A 19,138-nucleotide genomic window follows, 5' to 3' on the forward strand; every position below is an offset into this window, starting at 1 on the left:
GTGTGTTAAAGCTTTTGTATGGTTTGCATGTCTTTAGGCTTACTGTTTGTACTTGCTCAGTGAGGGTAACAATAAAAAATCACCATTCAAGCACTTCTCCTTTCAGCTGATAGTTCATTGCCAATGCAGGATGAAAGCATGGATGCAGTATGCTGGACTGAGTAAGCCGGCCAGCCTATTGTACGCAACGTACAGGGTTTGTAGCGACCATTTTACTGCTCAAAGTTTCATGGACCCTGGGCACACAAGGCTTACAAGAATGGCTGTTCCCAGTGTGCAACCAGCTGCACCATGTAAGTGATTGACTGAAACTCAAATATGTGCAAAAGCAGCCACTTGTATTGAATCAGTGGCGAACCGCTCGAAGTTGTTCCAACTCTTGGTAGAGTGCCGTGCGTCTCGATTCTTTCGGACATATCTTCGTGGAAGTCTACATTGCACAACTAATCATTTCTTCAATGGATTCCGGTGGTTCATGCATGCACTTGCTCTCCACTGATATCTGAAACTCTTCCCAGTCAATAAGTCTTGAATGTCCAGGGGAAGGAGAATCGTCCAGACCTCTGACTGTCACGTACGTGGGGATATGGTCGCTGCCATGTGTTTCAATATCTGTGAACCATTGGACTTTCGTGACAATGCTATGCGACACTAATGTCAAGTCCAGGCAACTGCTGTAAGTTACTCCTCGGAGATAAGTAGGGCTGCCGTCGTTCAGCACCTGAAGCCTGTGCTCTGATGCGAGATCAACTAGGTTCGTGCCTTTTTGATTTGTCCTGATGCTTCCCCACAATGGATGATGGGCGTTGAAGTCACCCATCAATATCCAAGGTGCTGGAGTCGTTGCAAATATGCCATTTAATATCTGTTGATCTAGTCGACGTGACGGCACTATATATGTGCCTATCAGCGTAAACGACGTCTTCTTTTTAACATATAGACACACGTAGTGATTTCTATTGTCAGACTCTACTCCTTGGAGAACGTAAGTGAGTTCTTTACGGATGTACGCAGCAACTTGACTTCGCTCAATGCACGATGAAGAAATGAACAATTCATAGCCCGACGGTCGAGGTATTTTTGAAAAATGCGGTTCATAAATGATGATGATGGGAAACTTATTTTCGAAAATTAATTGTCTGAACTCGGGCATTCTTGACTGTAGACCTCTTGCGTTTCACTTAATTATGGAAGCACGCTTGACTTTTTCTCGGAAAGGCTGATGTGGTCTATGGTGTGCCATCTTGTTACTGAAGTCCGGCAAGAACTGGTTCTAGTGTGTCCAAGATTTACAGCGCGCATTTAGCGGCAGGGATCTGTAGACTATCCAATAGAGTGCGAATAACACTCATGAACGACCTCAATACAGAAAAAACTTGTACCTCTTGGGCGGACAGACTGCGTGCTGGGGGCATATCTGTTGTTGACTGTCGATATTGTGGTTCCGTAGACACGTGTACCCGCGGTAAAGCGGGCCAGTCAGAGCCGGATGTTCTCTGTTGCACTACAGTGTCTTCCGGCACCTCTGGACGTACCCCACCTGGTGGCGGGGGCGGGGGAGGTCTCTGGGATCGTGGCGGTGGTGGTGGGGGCGGTGGCGGCGTAAGTGAAGGCACCTTCGGCACAGGACTGCTTTTTCTTTTCTTCGAGCACCGCCGTCGACGGGAACGCCGTCGTTGAACAACCGTTACAGCTTCCTTTCGTGAGGATCCGTCTTTAACTATTTGTCTCCGAATGCTCCTCTCTTTCTTCAGTACTGGGCAGTCTTTGGACGAAGTGTCATGGTTCCCGTTGCAGTTGCTGCATTTTAGGAGAGTTGCTTGGCAAGCCTTTGCTTTGTGGGGTCCGGCACAACGTGGGCATGCTTGCTTGTTGTTGCACACAGCACTAACATGACCCAGTTTTAGACAGTTGTGGCACTGTAGTGGTCTTGGGATGTATGATCGGACAGCGTGATGAAAATGACCAACCTTTACATGTGATGGGATGCAATCACCTCTGAAGGTCACCTTGATGCAACGGGATTTGTCAAGCCGGCATACTTGCAATATGTCCGTTGCCCCAGTAGCTGGCTTTATCAGAACAGGAAGGTCTGCGTTCGGTATAGAAACACCAACATCATAAATGACACCCGTCGTCGTGTCACTATCCTGCGGAATGTAAGTTCTGAGATAGATGCCTCCAAGCTCCGTGACAGTTCGTAGGGTATGTAGCGCAGCCGGGTGCTCAACGTCTATGGCCAAGATATTCTTCTGTGGGTTGAGTCTAATATCCTTTATCTCATTAGGCACAATGAGACGCGCTTCGAGACGCGCTGATATCACTTGCCTGTTCATGTTCTTCAGGTTGATCGAAGAGTCGACAGGAACAAAAAGTATGGTATGGCGTTCAGAACTGCACGCCGCCTTCACGGTAGAGACGCTAGCTGGCGAAGACGCGCAAATGGCAAATTCCCAGTTTAAAATGGGTCTCTCATGACAACCGAGTCTAGCCGCTTCATTAAAAACTGACTAATCATGTTATGCCAGATACCTCAATCACTCACAATTGTCCTGCCCCGCCGCGGTGGTCTAGTGGCTAAGGTACTCGGCTGCTGACCCGCAGGTTGCGGGATCAAATCCCGGCTGCGGCGGCTGCATTTCCGATGGAGGCGGAAATGTCGAGGCCCGTGTGCTCAGATTTGGGTGCACGTTAAAGAACCCCAGGTGGTCAAAATTTCCGGAGCCCTCCACTACGGCGTCTCTCATAATCATATGGTGGTTTTGGGACGTTAAACCCCACAAATCAATCAATCAACTCACAATTGTCCTGAATGAAACACCCGTCTCATGCGTCTTGGCCGTAAAAAACACAGAAAGGGTGTTCTTTTTGCTAGCTTCAGTATGCAATAGACTCTGCTAGTCGTGCAAGTTCCAAGTCCTTACTCAGAGCCACTGCCTTGCTTTTCGAAACTCTTGTTTTGATGACTTTTAACTTGACGAAGTTCATGTAGACTGCTTGTCTTGCATTGAAGTTACTCAAATCTACATCCATTACTACGGAGCCACTACTTTTATCCACTTGAAACGGGCGCGAATTGTTGCACTTAAAGAATGACAACACCCACCAAGGTATCCTCCTGACAAAGAGGGTTTTTCCCCTGTTCTTGCTAGAGCTTTGACATTGTCTTGTACGCAATAGTCCCTAGCTGCGACTTCGACTTTCGCCGCAACTCGTCGGTGCAATGCCAGTAATTAGTGAGCCAGCAACAGAGGTTCATGGCTAAATTTTGGGCCTTTGTTGAATACATAGCGCACACTTTCTGCAATGTGAACATTTCCCAGCCCAGTGAGGCTTTCCCAGGTCGTGCGAGCAGGCTTCTTCAGTATGAAACAGCGGGCATGCCTCATCTTCAGGTTCCAGTTTGCGTCAGTGATGTGGGCTGCTGAACGCTTGGCATCACGAAACTTCTTCAGTGCCAGCCACTCCAGGTCCAAACTGAAGAAAAGTGAATGAGGCAGGTAAAGAAAGCACACCTGCTGCCACAAATTATGATTTCACATAGTTTCGTAACATGACCAAATAAAGGTGTGACTTCCCCAAAAAGAGCACTCACTTCTTGCAGAACATGGCCTTTCGGAGAGGTCATGCCTTCATTTGGTCGTGTCAGCAAATATGTAAAATTTTAAAATCAGAATTGTGGTGGCAGGCGCGCTTATTTATGCAATGTGCTTTAGTTTGGAACTGGAGTGGTTGGTGCTAAAGAAGTTTTGCGATGCCAACCGTATCATACTTGACCAGGCACAATAACAAGTGCCTAGTCAGGCATGTGTTATCAGTCGAAACTTGTCATCTCTCAGAATTCACGTTCTGAAAGCGCCCTGAGGAACCATGCATCTACAGTTAAACAGGCACACCTTTCAACATAGTCACACATGCTCAAAGCAGCCCTGCATGTCTATTAGGTCACGCATGCTACTGGGCACACCATTTCGGAGCCCACAACTGCCGCAAGGTACTACGAATTAAGCCTGGCTGCAGATTCACTATACAGAGTCGGGGACATGGCTGTACATGGTTCTAATAAATGTTCCAGATATGTTTCAACGTTGCTAGAAACGTGTCGAAAAGCAGTTGGTAGTACAACTACAATACGCAAGTAGTAGCACTGCGATGTGAGTTGAATAACTTGTTGGTATTGAAACCAACCTGCGATGTGCAACAGCTCGATAACACATGCTCTTCTTGTGTATCAGCCTTTTTTTATGTCCAATTCTATACAAAGACTTCCCCAAGTTACCTACAATTTTCCCAACCCTGTGCAAGCTTAATCGATCTTATGCGTTATTGTGCCACAGACATGTTCCTCGTTCGGGAGCACGTCTCACAAGATCGAGCCCTGTTTCGACGAACTGTCTCCCCCCCCTCCCAGCGCCGCCTTCCGTGCAGAAGAACCGTGCATTTCCGGGGATAACGTCGCTTCCTCCGCCGAACCACTTTGCAGTTCCGGGTATGGCTACGTCTCCCCCTCCGAGCCCGAGAACTGGTCTGAGAGAATGGACCAAAGACGCTATTTAAGGCCGTGCCGGCCCCATGTTAGAGAGATTTTGCCCCAGCCGACGTTGTCGTGCTGGCCGGCTCTGTACAAACGACAACCTGCTACAGTAAACGCTACTTTTGTTGCTGTTTTCAAAACGGATTGCCTCCCTGTTTCGCCTTCGGGCTAAGGCTTCAGCGAAGTCCGCTCGACGGCTCGCCGCTCTTCGCCACCGCTACCACCGCGACAGAGCAAAATTCATAACAGTGGTTGGCAGCTACGGGATACGATATCCTACGTTTGGCAAGTCTGATCGGATCTCCGAGCACGAGGACGACCGCCGTGATAGCGTTTGGCTACGCTGTGATACGCTACCCTACGTTTGGCACGCCGGATCAGACCCCTGGAAGCTCGATCACGACCGACCGGATATTAGCGTTTGGCTACACTGCGATACGCTACCCTGTTCTCATCGTTCGGCAAGCTGGGACAAGCAACCCCGGATCTCAACATTGGCAAGTTGGACCGGATCCCTGAAGGCCTGACACTGTTCGACGGCAGCCACGAGTTGGACCATCGTCGGCTACTTTGGTTGGGTGAGTGCCCAACGTTTACTGTTCATTTCGCCAGACCTCTCTAGCACAGGCAGATGTTAGGAGAGCGTTTTGTGTTTTTTTGGTTGTAATTTATTATTCACGTGCTCTAGACCATGAGATTAGCTTTAGAGTACGGTGAATATCAGTAGTAGAGCATCATGAGGGACGAGATCGCGATGGAGCAGTACCTGGTGCAGGACCTCCTTGAAATTTGTGGAGCCATGGGGATTTCCGCCGGGTCCGCTAAAACAAGGGAAGCGATTCTTGAGGTGATGCAGGCAGAGAATGTGACGGCCGAGGAGGCTGATGAGTTTTGGGAGCTCGTTTGTGAGCAAAAGCAAAAGGCCGAGAAAAGCCGCAAAGAGCTCGAAGCTCAAAGGCACGAACAATGGAAGGCCGAGGAGAGACGAAAAAGGAGAGAGCATGCTCTCAGAATGAAAGAGCTTGATCTTCAAATTCAAGCACTTAAATGGGAGCAAGCTAAACACCAGCTCCACAACTTTCAGACAGGCGAGAACATCACGCATTTTCTTGAGGATTTTGAAGTTGTTTGCAGTAATGTTGGTGTTAGCCGTGACCTTTGGGTGGAGAAGCTCGCCACGTTGTTGCCGCGCGAAATCGCGCATGTTTTGAGTTGTTTACCCTATCAGGAAGTAGGAGATTTTAGCCAGGCTAGATACAATTTGATAAGATATTTTTTTCTTTCAAATCCTGCTGAAAGTCGGAGCGATAAAGACAGCACCGAAGCACGCCGTAAGGCGCCAGAAGTAGACGCTTGCCGAAGAGAGCGACAGGATGAATCGCGTCAAAGAGAGCAGGAGGCCGACTACGAAGGCCTGCGAACACGGGTTATCCTGGAAAGAGAGAGAGAACCCTTACAAACAAGAGAGACACCTTCAAGCGAGTTGATTGGCTTTAAAGGCGTCGGAAATCCCATTCTGTCGCAAGCAGAGACAGCTAGCAACGGGCCCGAGGAAAAGCTAGCAAACCTATCTGGAGCTTTGACTCCACAAACTGAACGCAGCGTACTTGCGAATAAGAATGCCGGTGCTGCGAGCACGGCGATCAGTTCTGTTGAAAAGAGTTGCCGGCGAGAACATAAGGCAAAGTTGAAGAACGCCAAACGCGTGAAAGTGGCTAAACGCCATGGCTCTCGAGGTGCCATGCTCAATGTCAGGGCTGAGGTCGGGACAAACCTCAATAAAAGAAAGTTGAAGTTCAGGCCGCTGCTGAGATCTAGATCACACGCAAAGCGCGTCGCGAAGAAAGGAACTTCAATAAAATTCCGAAGCCAAAATCTCCGTTTCCTCTAATCTCCAGAGCAGACACCTAACAATGACCACAAAGATAAGTTGGTCCAGCCGCATAGAGTTTTGGCAGAACCTGTCGAAGGCAGCGCACTTGTTAATAAGTGTGTCGGGGCTTCCAGCGTTCCTAGCCATTCGAAAAGCAAAAGGCCTCAGCAAAAGCGTAGCACGGAAAAGACGAGAAGCGTCAAACATGTTAAAGCAGTTGTTAAGTGCCGTGACGCCTTCATTCGAGACGCCAGGTTCAGGGCTACGCGTAGGATCGCGAAAGGGTTCTATAGGAAATGTTTGAGGCTCATACCATCACTGAGACCGAGATTAGGCGGGAAGCACATGAAGAAAGACCGAATTTCAGGGAAATTCGAACGCCGAGATCCCCGCCTGGTCTTATCCTTTTCACTGCCGCGTAGATGCAAGCAAGTGGGGAAACGTTGTGAGCGCTTGAGCGGTAACACGAGCGGTTGTTCTCTACCATGGCGAAAAGGCCGCTGGTCGAACCGGAGGGGTAAACGACGCAGTGCAGGTGCCCCTTTCTTCGAGTTCAGTCAGTGTACGTCAAAAGTCGGTGCTACTAAGTTCGGCGAACAAGTTGGTTCGTCGTCCCATTGTCCAGACCGCAACCCTCGAAAGCTGTGGAGTGCGCGACTCCCCAGAGTTCGTCTGAGATAGTGCTGCCTTGCCAATACCAAGAGTGTATTTTGTGCTTAGCTTTGAGAATTATTTTTCTAATTTTGTCGTCAGCCGTTCAGAAAGGAATGCGTCTGAAGTTTTGTAAGTTTTACTTTCCTTCTCATCGAAAAAACTGACATTGCTATGGTTGTTTCATTATTTTGTTTTCATAAAATTTAAAAGGGTAGCAGTCAGTATGTTTTATTTATAATTTATTTATAAAAGCCCCTGTTTAAAGTACCTTCTGTGTTTTGCATTACGTGTTAGTATGTACGTAAATGTAGGTCAACTTTGCCCTTTGTTTTGTTTAACGTGCACAAGTTTGATTTTCATTGTTATTTTCTTACCTTCTTAAGCGTGTTATCTCTTGTTTTGATGATCATTGGCTGTGCGCATTGAAGTCAGAGCTTGTAGGAGGACTAACTTTGTTATGTGTAGCAGTCTGGCGCTTGCGAGTGACGCCAATGTGCGTGATTCAGAAGTGCTTGGTATCTAAATTGTAGTTTCGGGGCCAAATTGAGTTAAACTCAGCAGCTTCGATCGTCCCCAATCTGCCTAAATCACAATTGAGAATCGCTTGAAAAAAAAAAAAAATTGTTTGGTTTAGCAGTGTCATGCACTGTAAAGGAGTGTCCACATTATGTATTGCTCCTCAGATACATTGCTCGTGATGCTATTTTTTTTTTAGCTCAGTTAAAGCTCGAGGAAATATTTTCGTTTCTGCTGGTCTGGCGATTTGATCAGCATTTGGAGGGTGCTTGCTTTGGCCAGAGTGGTTTGGCTTTGTATTCAAGTCCGTCGTTCCAGTGAACCTCTGCAGGCCTATGGAAGTCTCAACGGGCGGAGAGAGCGGAACGGCTACTGACGGTCAACCAGCATCCCTCCTTCCGAGCCGCGCTGACGGCTCAAAACTCCGGGTGCATTGTCTGGCGGCGAGGGTGCTGTTGTGCCACAGACATGTTCCTCGTTCGGGAGCACGTCTCACAAGATCGAGCCCTGTTTCGACTGTCTCCCCCCCCTCCCAGCTCCACCTTCCGTGCAGAAGAACCGTGCAGTTCCGGGCATAACGTCGCTTCCTCCGCCGAACCACTTTGCAGTTCCGGGTATGGCTACGTCTCCCCCTTCGAGCCCGAGAACTGGTCTGAGAGAATGGACCAAAGACGCTATTTAAGGCCGTGCCGGCCCCATGTTAGAGAGATTTTGCCCCAGCCGACGTTGTCGTGCTGGCCGGCTCTGTACAAACGACAACCTGCTACAGTAAACGCTACTTTTGTTGCTGTTTTCAAAACGGATTGCCTCCCTGTTTCGCCTTCGGGCTAAGGCTTCAGCGAAGTCCGCTCGACGGCTCGCCGCTCTTCGCCACTGCTACCACCGCGACAGAGAAAATTCATAACAGCGTGCAAATCCCATCTAGCCTTCTGCCTTTCTCAGCTATTTTTCCCATCTTTTCGTAGCCACACAATCTCTCTAACTGGTCACTTGTCTCTCCCTCACATTGCTTGACCTGTCCAGGTCCACCTTTTTTTTTCTTAATGTCAGCTAGAATGTCATCTAGCCCTGTTTGTTCTCTATCGAGCTCTGCTTTTTTAATATCTCTATGTTATGCTAACCATTTTCTGTTTCTATTTTGCATAGTTCTTGGTCTGTTCTGGACTTTCTTTTTTTTTTTTACTCTCATTCAAGTTTCTGAAGCCTATGTTAGTACTCGCAGCATACAATAGTTGACCACTTTCTGCTTTAGGGGCAGTTGTAAATTGCCTTTTATGATTTGGGAATGTCTGCCATTAAAGCTTTAGCCCATATATGTTGTTTGGTGAATTTCCTTTTCGTGAGTAGTGTGTCCTGTGAATATCCGACTTAAATACATATATATTGTAAGGATTCTAGTGTGCCGTTGCGAACTCTCGCTCTCTTGTTTGGCCTCCTACTATAAGATCCTTGTCTTTTACTTATTTATCTGTAGCCCTACTTGAACACTTTCTCGGTTTAGACCCTCAGTTCATTGTAGTTCAACGGCACCACTGCTGAAAAGCAAAACGTCATTTGCAAAGCGTAAGTACCAAGATATTTTTTGTAAATGTTTATTCGTGTTTCTTATGAACATGGTGGCTCAAATAGTTCTGCTAAGCATGCTGTAAATATTGCTCAGATTTCGTCTCCTTGCCAGATCCACTTCACGAATAAAATTTTTCTGCTCTTCGACAGCTCCTCCCCCATAAAGGGACTTTTCTTGTCGCCCCTCAAGACCTTAATAAAGTTCATTGTCTGTCTGTCTGCTGCGGACTCTCTGTAGATGTTGGCTAGGGTATTCATGCATGCATTATGCACTAGCTACTCTAAGACTGCTGGTATCTTTACCGAGTCGAATGCCTTTTATTAGTCTCTGCAAGCTAAGTAAATGGATGTATTCCGTTTGGCAGATTTTTCAGTTTCACAGCGCATTACTATGATCCACAGTGGGACATCTGTTGATATGTGTATAATTCTTCAAATCTTTCATCTCTTTTTTTCTGTATTTGTTTGGTATTGGAATTTTTACAGTTGGGTTGTACATTTGATTCGCCAGTATGTGAGGCATTGTGCAGAAAGTGTCACAAGCTTTTCAACACGAGATCTCCATCTTTGATTGGGTCAACAATTTCGCTGCATGATTTTTCGTTGGTCATGTTTTGTAGGGCTCTATTCCATTCTCTCAAGGTAGGGTATCCAAGCAGATTCGTTCCTGGATAGGCTTCTGATTTTGTTTCTTTTTAACTTTGTTTATAATCACTCGTGGAGTTTAATTGTTTTGTTGAACTTTGGCTTCTTTCTCTGTTAGGTGGCCTATTCATGAGCTGTAGTAAATGTTTTCTGCCACCTTACTATAGATGTTGAGGCTGCTGATTATGTTAATCTATCTGTTGGAGTGTGCATTCGTAATTAGCTTCCTGCTTTCATACTCTGTCCTTTCTTTGAATTCTTCATCTAATTCGTTGGTGCTATAAATCCCCATGTCGGCAATTTTCTTTTTGTTAATCAGCCCTTTTAGCTGAGTTAATTTCACTTTAGATATTGAGTGGGTAGCTTTTGTAGATTGTTGTTTCTTTTTTTGTGAATTAGGAGAGTTTGCTTACTTCTTGACCTAATGCTTTAACCTAACTGCAGTTGCGTTTTAGGAATTAATGTAGTTATGTTTTTGTTCATTTCCTCTAGGTCATAATTTTTTTTCTTGTTCTAAGGCCTCGCATACGAGTGTTCTAGGGCAGTGCTGAGAATGCGTGTGACTGTGGCGCTGCTCCATTTTCAGAGGAGCCTTGTAATTTCTCTGCAAGTTATAATAATAATAACATTAATAATAACAATAAAAATGGCATTTTTGTGTACCTTGAAGTTCTGCATTCAACTTTTGCGGGCTTTCTGATGATGATGACTATAGTATTCAAGCATGTGAAGAGATTGTTTTCGTCAAACATTTAAAATGACAGATTAAAAACGAAAACGTTTTAAGCACAAATCGCCGGTCATCGCTGCTGTGTCTGAGGTGGTGGCTGCGTTGAGTTTTGCTTGCAACAACTTAGGCTTGCGTTGGCTCGTTTCCTGTGAGAAAAAGTGTCATGGCGGCTTCCGAGTTTGTCGCTGAACCAGCGCGAAGTTCAAGATACGTGTTTATTTGCGGCAGGCACTCTTCCTCGTGATAAATCTACTCTTCAGTGCCGACAGTGATGAACACAAATGTTCACAGGTTCATAGAGCACCCCGTGTCAAGGACGGGTAAGCTGTCAACCTCTAACTAATCTCCGGGTGAACGCACTTTTGCACCATTAATTTCGTGGCAGTGGTGGTAATACCGCTCTGTGTTAATGTACCACAATTCGAAAACGTTTTCGCTGAGCAAGTTGCTCGGTTTGTACAGCAGCCTGATGAGGTTATTGTAAATGCTAATACAGATCTTGACAATAAAAGTAAGACTTTCATTGTTTACCATACTTCCGCTGTACGTGTTGCTTATTTCTCTTGTTGCGATACGTGTAATCATGATGTACATTTATTGTGTGTGTAATTTAAACACGTTGCTGGTTTTAGGATCATGTGTCGCTCTTCTGCTGTGCCCGATATACAGCGGGAGCGTTTCAACCAGGTAAAATGGGCTGCGCTGACACTGAGTGACGGGTGACTTAGCTGCATGGTCAGTGCTGCATAACAAATTAGGGTGGTACGTCACATTTGGCCCACTTTTCGAGTCGTTATGCTATTTGAATTAATGAACCACTAAAAAAAAATTGCAGATTAGCGTCGGCGAGGGGGGGAGGGAGGGAATGTTTATCACCTTCGCCCAGGAATGAACTCTTCATTGGTTAGCCAGCACTCATGCCTCCGGCACTTGACATGCTGGTAATAAAATAATAAGACGCAATCACTAAATATCCTAATTTCGGTGCTACAATGTAAGAACATCATTCTTTTTGTTTCTTTCATATTTTCAGTCTTAGTATAGTAAGTACTAGTCTGTAGATGCAAGATGGCAGGAAATAAACAAAAGATGGCAGAAAATAAACGAAGAAGAGCAATCATTGTTTCACTAACTCAGTCAAATGATTGCTCTTAAGAAACCAAGGCAATGGGTGCATTGAAAATCTACCAAAATACAGACAAAAAAGAGCTATTATTAACACGAATTATGCAAGGCAGTACCAATTTTATTATTTTTAAAAAATCAGAAGTTTCATGTTATGAAACCAGAAAACACAGAAGTTGTGAGGAAGACAAGCTTAAAGAGATGAAACATTTGTGAACACGGGTTGTCACTAAGGCCATCGTCTCAACATGCAGACTTCTTCAAGGCTGCAACTGCCGACCTATCTGAATTGTGTAGGGCAGATTTGTCAAGATGAAGGGAACCCACATACACTGGTGCTAACAATCAGCAAATCACCATAACACATTTCACATATGTTGTACCAACAAGGCCAAAATTCATCCCTTGCCTACCTTAGTGCAATTTGTATATTCTCATACCCTCTCCTCCAACTTAAACAAAGCAGGGAAGGCCACATGCAGAAACGGGGAGATGAAAACGAGGAGTCGGCATGCAGAGCTGGGTGAGTTAAAAGCCAATCCCCCGTAAGGGTTGTGCCAGGGTAAAAGGGGCAATCAATCAAAAGTCCATGAAACAGAAAGAAATGAGGTGCAGGAGGGAGCAAGTGTTTTGCATGGATGGGTAGAAAAGAAGACATTTTGCTGAATTATCTTTGCCTCGAGGAAGCACCACCTGACAATGGGGATAATTAGCCTTAAAAATTCCTTGAAGTTATGTTTTATAGGTTTTCGTTGTGTATGTGCTATGTCAAAATGGTCCAAGTGCCCCCTTTGAAACATTTATACTTGTTGGCTGGAATGTATTAAACTTGTGAATAAGGTGTGGCAATTTTTCTTTTTCGAAGAGCTGGTTACTGGATTTAAGGTTTAATATTGTTGAAAATATGTCCTGCTATTATAAATTGCTCCACCATTGCTTCCAGTCATTTGCCATGCTTGCTTGATGCCTATTTAATGAAACGTTAACTGGTTGTCCTGTTTGTTCAGTAGGGTTGAGAGCTGGACATGTTGGTGAAATATCATTTTAACATGTGGCGTAGTCGCGCAACTTCGACGGGGACACAGAGGACAAGAAAAGCGAGTGTCGTGTTTTCTTCTACTCTGTGTCCCTGTCGAAGTTGTGCTACTACACCATGTTAAAATGTTGTCCTGTTTGAGACAATATGTATATTTAATCATGTGGATAATGTTTGAACTAGTGCAGGTAAAATTAGATTTTATACTATGCATAAATCACTTTTAGTGCTTTTGATTCTAACGTAATCTTGAAGGTGTTTGTAGGTCTTAAATCTTAGCTGACAACTAGGTATTATGTGTACAAAAAAAAATGCGGATTTACTTTTGCATGCACTAACATGTCGGGGAACATTTTCCGAAGCGGCTCGTTGGTAGTTAATGTTGGGTAATTTAAGTTTGGAAATGCATTTCGGTATTTGATTGCAAAGGCTAGCGGCTGGTTAAGCTCTGCTATGGGACATGTTCAGCTAGTGGTGATTTCGTCATTTTCAAGCTTCAGTTTGGATTTTGTTCAGAGTGTTGTTCAGGTCATTTCGCCAAATGTCTCCTTTGGCTTGCTTAATTGGTGAGCGTAGTGATCGTTGTCGCTACAGACGCTTCTTAAACACTTTGCCTGTCTGATGAATATTTCTTCTATGCCGTGTCATAGATGATGGCTTGTGTAGTCTATGTATTATAGTTGGCTATTCGTTTGCATTATGTAGCACATGACCTTTGATTTGTCTGTAAAAGAAAGAACTTCAAGAAGAATTTACCACTGAAGATTAAATTGGGCCAAACATGTTAGCAGCAAGAACAACATTGTAAACCAGACCAAGATCTTTTTTTTTTTTTTTTGTCCGGTTTGAGTGGGGGTGGAGTCTGCTTCTCCTGCACATCCTTCCTCCTCAAAATTTCACTAGGCTCTGCCCTGTTCATTTTTCTTTTCTGATTGGCATTGCCTGCTATATGTTTGTGGGCAAAGGATTTGTATTTTTTTCATACCTCACATTAAAGAATGTTTCAGTTAATACCGTCATATCTAGGAAGTTAATTTTGCTGAAAGGGTGGTGCATGGTAAATTTACTACTAGGGTGAAACTTCTTACAATTGCCAATTAATGCAATTGTCAGGAATGCATGTCAGAAAAGAGGCTAGAAGCAGAGATATTGAATCTATTCCTCAAAATGATTCTATTTTCAATAATATCAGTGTTACCTCAAGACAACTTATTCACTGAAAGGGCAAAAAACAACATTTACGGTAAACCAAGAAAAATGCATGTGTTAGTCTCTGTTTATGATAGAGTTGTAAAGAAAAAGTGGAATAAATGTCATGTTTTGCCACTATTAAACCCATGTGGTTGAAACTGTGGAAGGAAACTCTGGAAGGATTTATAGGCCTCTGCTGTTCTAGTCTCGAGCAGTTTGGTTCCCTTCACTGCAGCAATGCGACATGGGTGAAATCGCAATGTACAAACTCCGCACTCCCAACACCAGTTTGCTGTGCAGTTTTGCACTTGATTCACAAGCTTCTTGTGTGTATTTTACAAAAGCATTACAAGGATACTAAAGAGAAACAGTGACCTTGTTTAGATCGACAAACTGCACTCTGGGTACTCTAATGCCAATGCCATATGTTTCACTATCCCAAGCTCATTATTAGTGGAGAAAATTACGGTTGAAGTTTCACTATTGAAAGTTGTGCCAAAATGTCCATGCGTGACGTCAAAAGATTTTAAATGTATTATTTACAATTTTGCGATTGGCTCGGTGATATTTTCTGAAACTTCATATGCTAGGTCTATGACACACACAGATGACAATGTCCTTCATTTTTATCGATTATAAGCTATGTAGAACCCAGCAAACGCCATCAAAACAATGATGTCATGGTGTTTGGTAAGACATTTTCTTTGCGCGGTTTTGCACTTGCCACGCGTCGTGTCGTGGTAAGAGTGGTGATGGGAAATCATACTTCAATAGTATGCGAAAAATTATTTCGCTTTTTAGTGTCCCTTCAACACCCAAAGAAAAAAAATTAACAAGAATGATGTAGAGTAGCTGACCAGCTCATTCACCTGGCCCAAAGAGAAGTGAAAGTCAGTGTTGTTGTAATGTTAGGTGTACCACATCTCAATGTGTATAATCCTAGGAGGATGGAGGATAGGAAGCGTGACACAGAGGACAATTTTTTGCAACAGACACACATTACATGTACATTTAAATGAGCCCGTGCACTGCTTTTCTCAAACAATAAAAAAAATATGCAGTCTCACAAGTCTACAGCACTGTGGTATCTTGTGAGGCAACGTTCATATGCCCGAGCAGAGCACTATGAAAATGTCTTTAAACAATTTAACTGTTGTGCGCTCCGTTAAAAAAGGTTTTCAGTCAAGATAACTGGTCATTAGCCACTCATTGCAACAAAAGAAATGACATGTCCAGTTTTTGTGGCGGTACTCTCTTACCATTATTTACTAACTGAATTGGAACAACCAAAACAACCGCTAAACAACGTACATTGCCTTTTGAAGGCATTGGCAAACAAAAGAATAAATTATGACCATTGGATAGGCGCTGATAAAAACAGAAGCAGGCACGCTTTCTTCAGCTGTAGGTTGATGGTACTGTAGCCAGTCGCCGCTGAGCGCAGGGCACGTGCTCACGTTTTCCCTTTTATAAAGGACGACAGCGTATAGCCATGCTGACTATGACTGGTAATGTGCGAAGTGTGTCCTCACAAGCTCAAAGGCTACACATGGCTGAAGATTGCCCTCATTTACACAACTTGTTTGATGGACATGCGAGTTTTACCATGGTGAACTAAAACTTAAAACAGTGCAAACGTATTTGGTATGCTGCGTTTCTTCTCTTTGCATAGAGGTACAAGCTTCCAGGTTCTTAGTACTTTAAAGTGAGAGATGTGCACTGGCCCAAGCACTACCCCCAACTTCATACTACTGTAAAATCCCGAGAAATCACTTCCTCGATGCTGAAAGATGATCTAAAAGGGGGCCCTTGCTTGGTCTCGGACACTAATTCAGTATAGAAGTGCCTTTAAGAAAAATGCACACCTGTGTTTCTAATGAAATGCTGTATTGAATACACACGCATTTACTGTTTTACAGACCCGAGGAGAATCCTTGTGTGAAATTTCTGATATTATGACAAGGCGGGAAAGATGTTCTACAAATGTTCAGACAATTTGTGACAACTCAGAATGCAGCCCCAAGGCATCACATTGTGAAAGTGTTAAAAAAAGTGTCTCGTGCATATATAAGGACTCTCATAACTTTGCTTCCAAAGAACTGCTGCTGTAGATTTCCGTAGTGCAGAACAGGTCGCAAAATAATTGCGGGAGGGGAGGGGACGCTTGCTTTGTATTTTACAGTGCCCACTCGCGATCGAAGTTGGAATGGAGGCACTAGCATGTGCTTTTTTCATAGCATTGCCAGGGCTGCTCAAGAGGCCCATTGAATGTGACTACCCGTACAACCAAGAAACGCTTGTCACCAATTCAGCTGCTCTATCTGCGAGTGTTCTCCTCACACTATTTTAACTGTGCGATACTTTTCAGTAAAAATGCACACATATTTTCATGTTGTGTTTCAGTTAATTTTGCTTAAATATCTGCAGTCCAAACAAAGTGAACATTTATTACAGTTTCTTATCAGAGTTTATGCTTTGAATTGCAGCTCGAGTTATGCAGTGAAGTTCATGCATGCACAGCTTACTCACTGCCACCTTTATTTGGGAGTGGAAAGATAGGCTACTGCTACAAATTCTACAGGAAAATAAAGGAGGAGGTGGGGTAATTTGCCATGTCTGTTACAGGTAGGTGTACTTGCTGCCAAGGACCTCAAAGGAGGATAAGTGACAGTGGTGGAAATGAATGTGCACTAGCCAGGTGCACAACGAGCTAAGTCAGGCACTATATTGAAACGAACCTTAAGATAAGCATTTTAAAAACTGCTAATAAAGCATTGTCTTGGCTTCATCATCCAACATGTGGTCGTTTTCATAATTTCTTTATTTTTCCTGCATCAAAAACCTCAAGCTGAGCATTCTGTTGTTATTACTAGCACATATGTTTGCAGATGCTTATTTTGCTGCAATCTTGGATAGGATATTTAGTAAAAGTGCTCAGTGGCATTAATGTTTATTTGCTCCCTCATTTGGTTTTAAGGTGCACTTTTTTCTAGATTTGCACTTGTCTCTAATTGCAGAGAATTCATATTGATCCTTGAGGTGTGTAGTAAATAACAAGCAACTTTTTCAGGCAAGGTTACCTTATCATTTTCGGTGATGTGTGGGCTTTGACATCCCAAAACCACTATGTGATTATGATAGACACCTAACTTTACATTTTCTTGTCAGTAACTTTTATTAAACATTTCTATTTGTCCTGAAACATTATTTCTTTGACAGTATAGCTGCATGACTGCTGCACAATTATATAAAATAAGTTTGCCTAATGAAGATGAAAAAATTTTGTTGATTTGCAAAAGGTGTGTGTATGGGCCAACTTGAACACATAACCAACTCTTTCAAACATTCTCCCATGCAGTAAATGTTCCCTGGTAAACTTGTCTTCTGGTTTGAACAAATGTAAAAAAAAAAGGTCATGGCAATAAGGAAGGCCTTGAAAAATCACACTGCTAAATAATTCCACAAATTCTGTGATGAACCACACTTTCACATGAAAAAAACTGGGAGCAGAATTTTGCAAGCACTGTACATCTATGCTGGTTTAGAGAAGAATCAATAAAATTAAGTTCGACGGTTTCATGTGTCAAAACTAAAATCTGGTTATGAGATGCAGTGTTTCAAGTTAAAGCTTAATTATTTTGACCTCATAATCTCCCTGAGTGCATGGAACTAGGGCACTAGTACATATTACAACTATTATAATGCGACTCCTGAGGTTCGGAATCAATCCTGTGATCTTGTGCGGAACTGCACACAGTAGCGGATCCAGAAGGAGGCGCTAGAGGCGATCGCCCCCCACCCCAAAGCCTGTCAGTATCCCCTCCCCCTCTCTTCAGTGCTTGCCGTCCACCTGTTATCACCAATTAGGACAAATGAGTGGGATTCCTTTAAGCACACATTAATAGTATTTATGCTATGATAAAGTTTTTAAGCTAGTAAAAAAACTAAAAGTAATGACCATTCCCCTCTCTCCGGTGGTACTTTAAGCAACCCCCTTCCCCCTAAAATGATTGGCTGGATCCACCCCTGACTGTACAATACCATTTCCCTTTACCTTAGGGTCAGATTAGAGATACAGACTTTCTTTCTTTTAATGCACTGTTTCATATTTAAATAAGGACAGCCGCATTTACACTGATGATTTTTAAAGCTACATGTGTAGACCAAGAAAGCATGTATAAGCGACCGATGGTATAGCGTCCTGTACAAACAAACAGTATTGCTCATATGCTCTACAGCAGAATGCTGAATAACGTCACTGCCTTGAACAATAGCTTAAAAAGAAACCTCTTCGTGGTGAATGGGAGATGTGGCATATTTTTTTTTGGCATGGCATCTAGCATCAAATACTATGCTAAGTTAGAGTGAAATATGACAAAGACAGGCAATAATAATACGACACTTCCGGTTTGTTCAAATGTCTATAATGAAATGCAGAGGCATAAAGAAGAGAATAAATATGGTGCTACTACATGTACATGCAACAAAGTGGAACCTCAATACTAATTATTTAAATTCAATCAGTTCTATGACTATGGATATCACCAGCAATGCTTTTACTGAATGATGTTACCCTCTTCATGAGATACAATAAAACACCACATTTGAATTATACAAGTTTTCTGTTTACTAAGTTGAGGCATTTGTTATTAGACCATTTGTGATGTGTTTGACAATCTGTGCAAATGCATAGCAATTGAAACAGCACCTGTTAAATCAAAGCAAAAATATTCTATTCAATACAGTGAAGTTTAATATGTTATGACAACATCCTGACACGCTAAAGAAAATCTGAATAATTTGTGACAATCTTGACTCCAGAGGTATTTGAATTTCTAGACATTTAATGTTCAGGTATTAGCTGTTTGTTATAAAAGGATAGGAAAGAAGCTACATAAGGAGTAAAAATAGAGCTTAGTATAACATTGTTTGGAGGCCAGCAAAAAAGCTTAAGACTTAGAGAAAAACGGTTGACTTTCCTAGGTGTTAGCGAAGGGCGTTAAAACTCTATTGCCAAAGACTAGCAAAGGCTTTTTTTAATCACAATCAAGAGGAGCCTTGCCTTCGTTTTTCTGCTAAGAAAGCATTTTCTTTTTGACCACCAAAGCCTCCTCAGGGGGTGTTATAGCATCTAAAGATCATAAGTACTTTTACCTTCTCAACTAACTCTAACCAGATAAACTTCTTAGTTAAAATGTATGGCTGCAAGAGGTAAATCGAATTTTTTTATTATGCTTTTAATGGAGAGCAACGTAGGTTCCTTCTGCT

General features: G+C 43.3%; 1 protein-coding gene across 6 annotated transcripts in view; it reads left to right on the top strand.

Annotated features, from left to right (window-relative positions):
* LOC119174047 (uncharacterized) overlaps nt 1-16,666 on the top strand; it is a 29,566-nt gene extending 12,900 nt beyond the window's left edge. For 2 of the 6 annotated variants that reach the window (XM_075894707.1, XM_075894704.1), the window contains 2 exons: nt 130-293; nt 4,338-16,254. In XM_075894707.1, the coding sequence (XP_075750822.1) occupies nt 5,271-6,425 (1,155 nt within the window). In that variant the 5' untranslated portion in view covers nt 130-293; nt 4,338-5,270 and the 3' untranslated portion in view covers nt 6,426-16,254. Of the gene's footprint in view, nt 1-129; nt 16,255-16,495 lie in introns of those variants that run through there. The other 4 variants (XR_012895264.1, XM_075894708.1, XM_075894706.1 and 1 more) reach the window with 4 other exon arrangements.
* Nucleotides 16,667-19,138: the final 2,472 nt, after the last annotated feature.

Source organism: Rhipicephalus microplus, chromosome 5 (genome assembly GCF_043290135.1).
Source record: "Rhipicephalus microplus isolate Deutch F79 chromosome 5, USDA_Rmic, whole genome shotgun sequence".
Taxonomy (NCBI): Eukaryota; Metazoa; Arthropoda; class Arachnida; order Ixodida; family Ixodidae; genus Rhipicephalus; species Rhipicephalus microplus.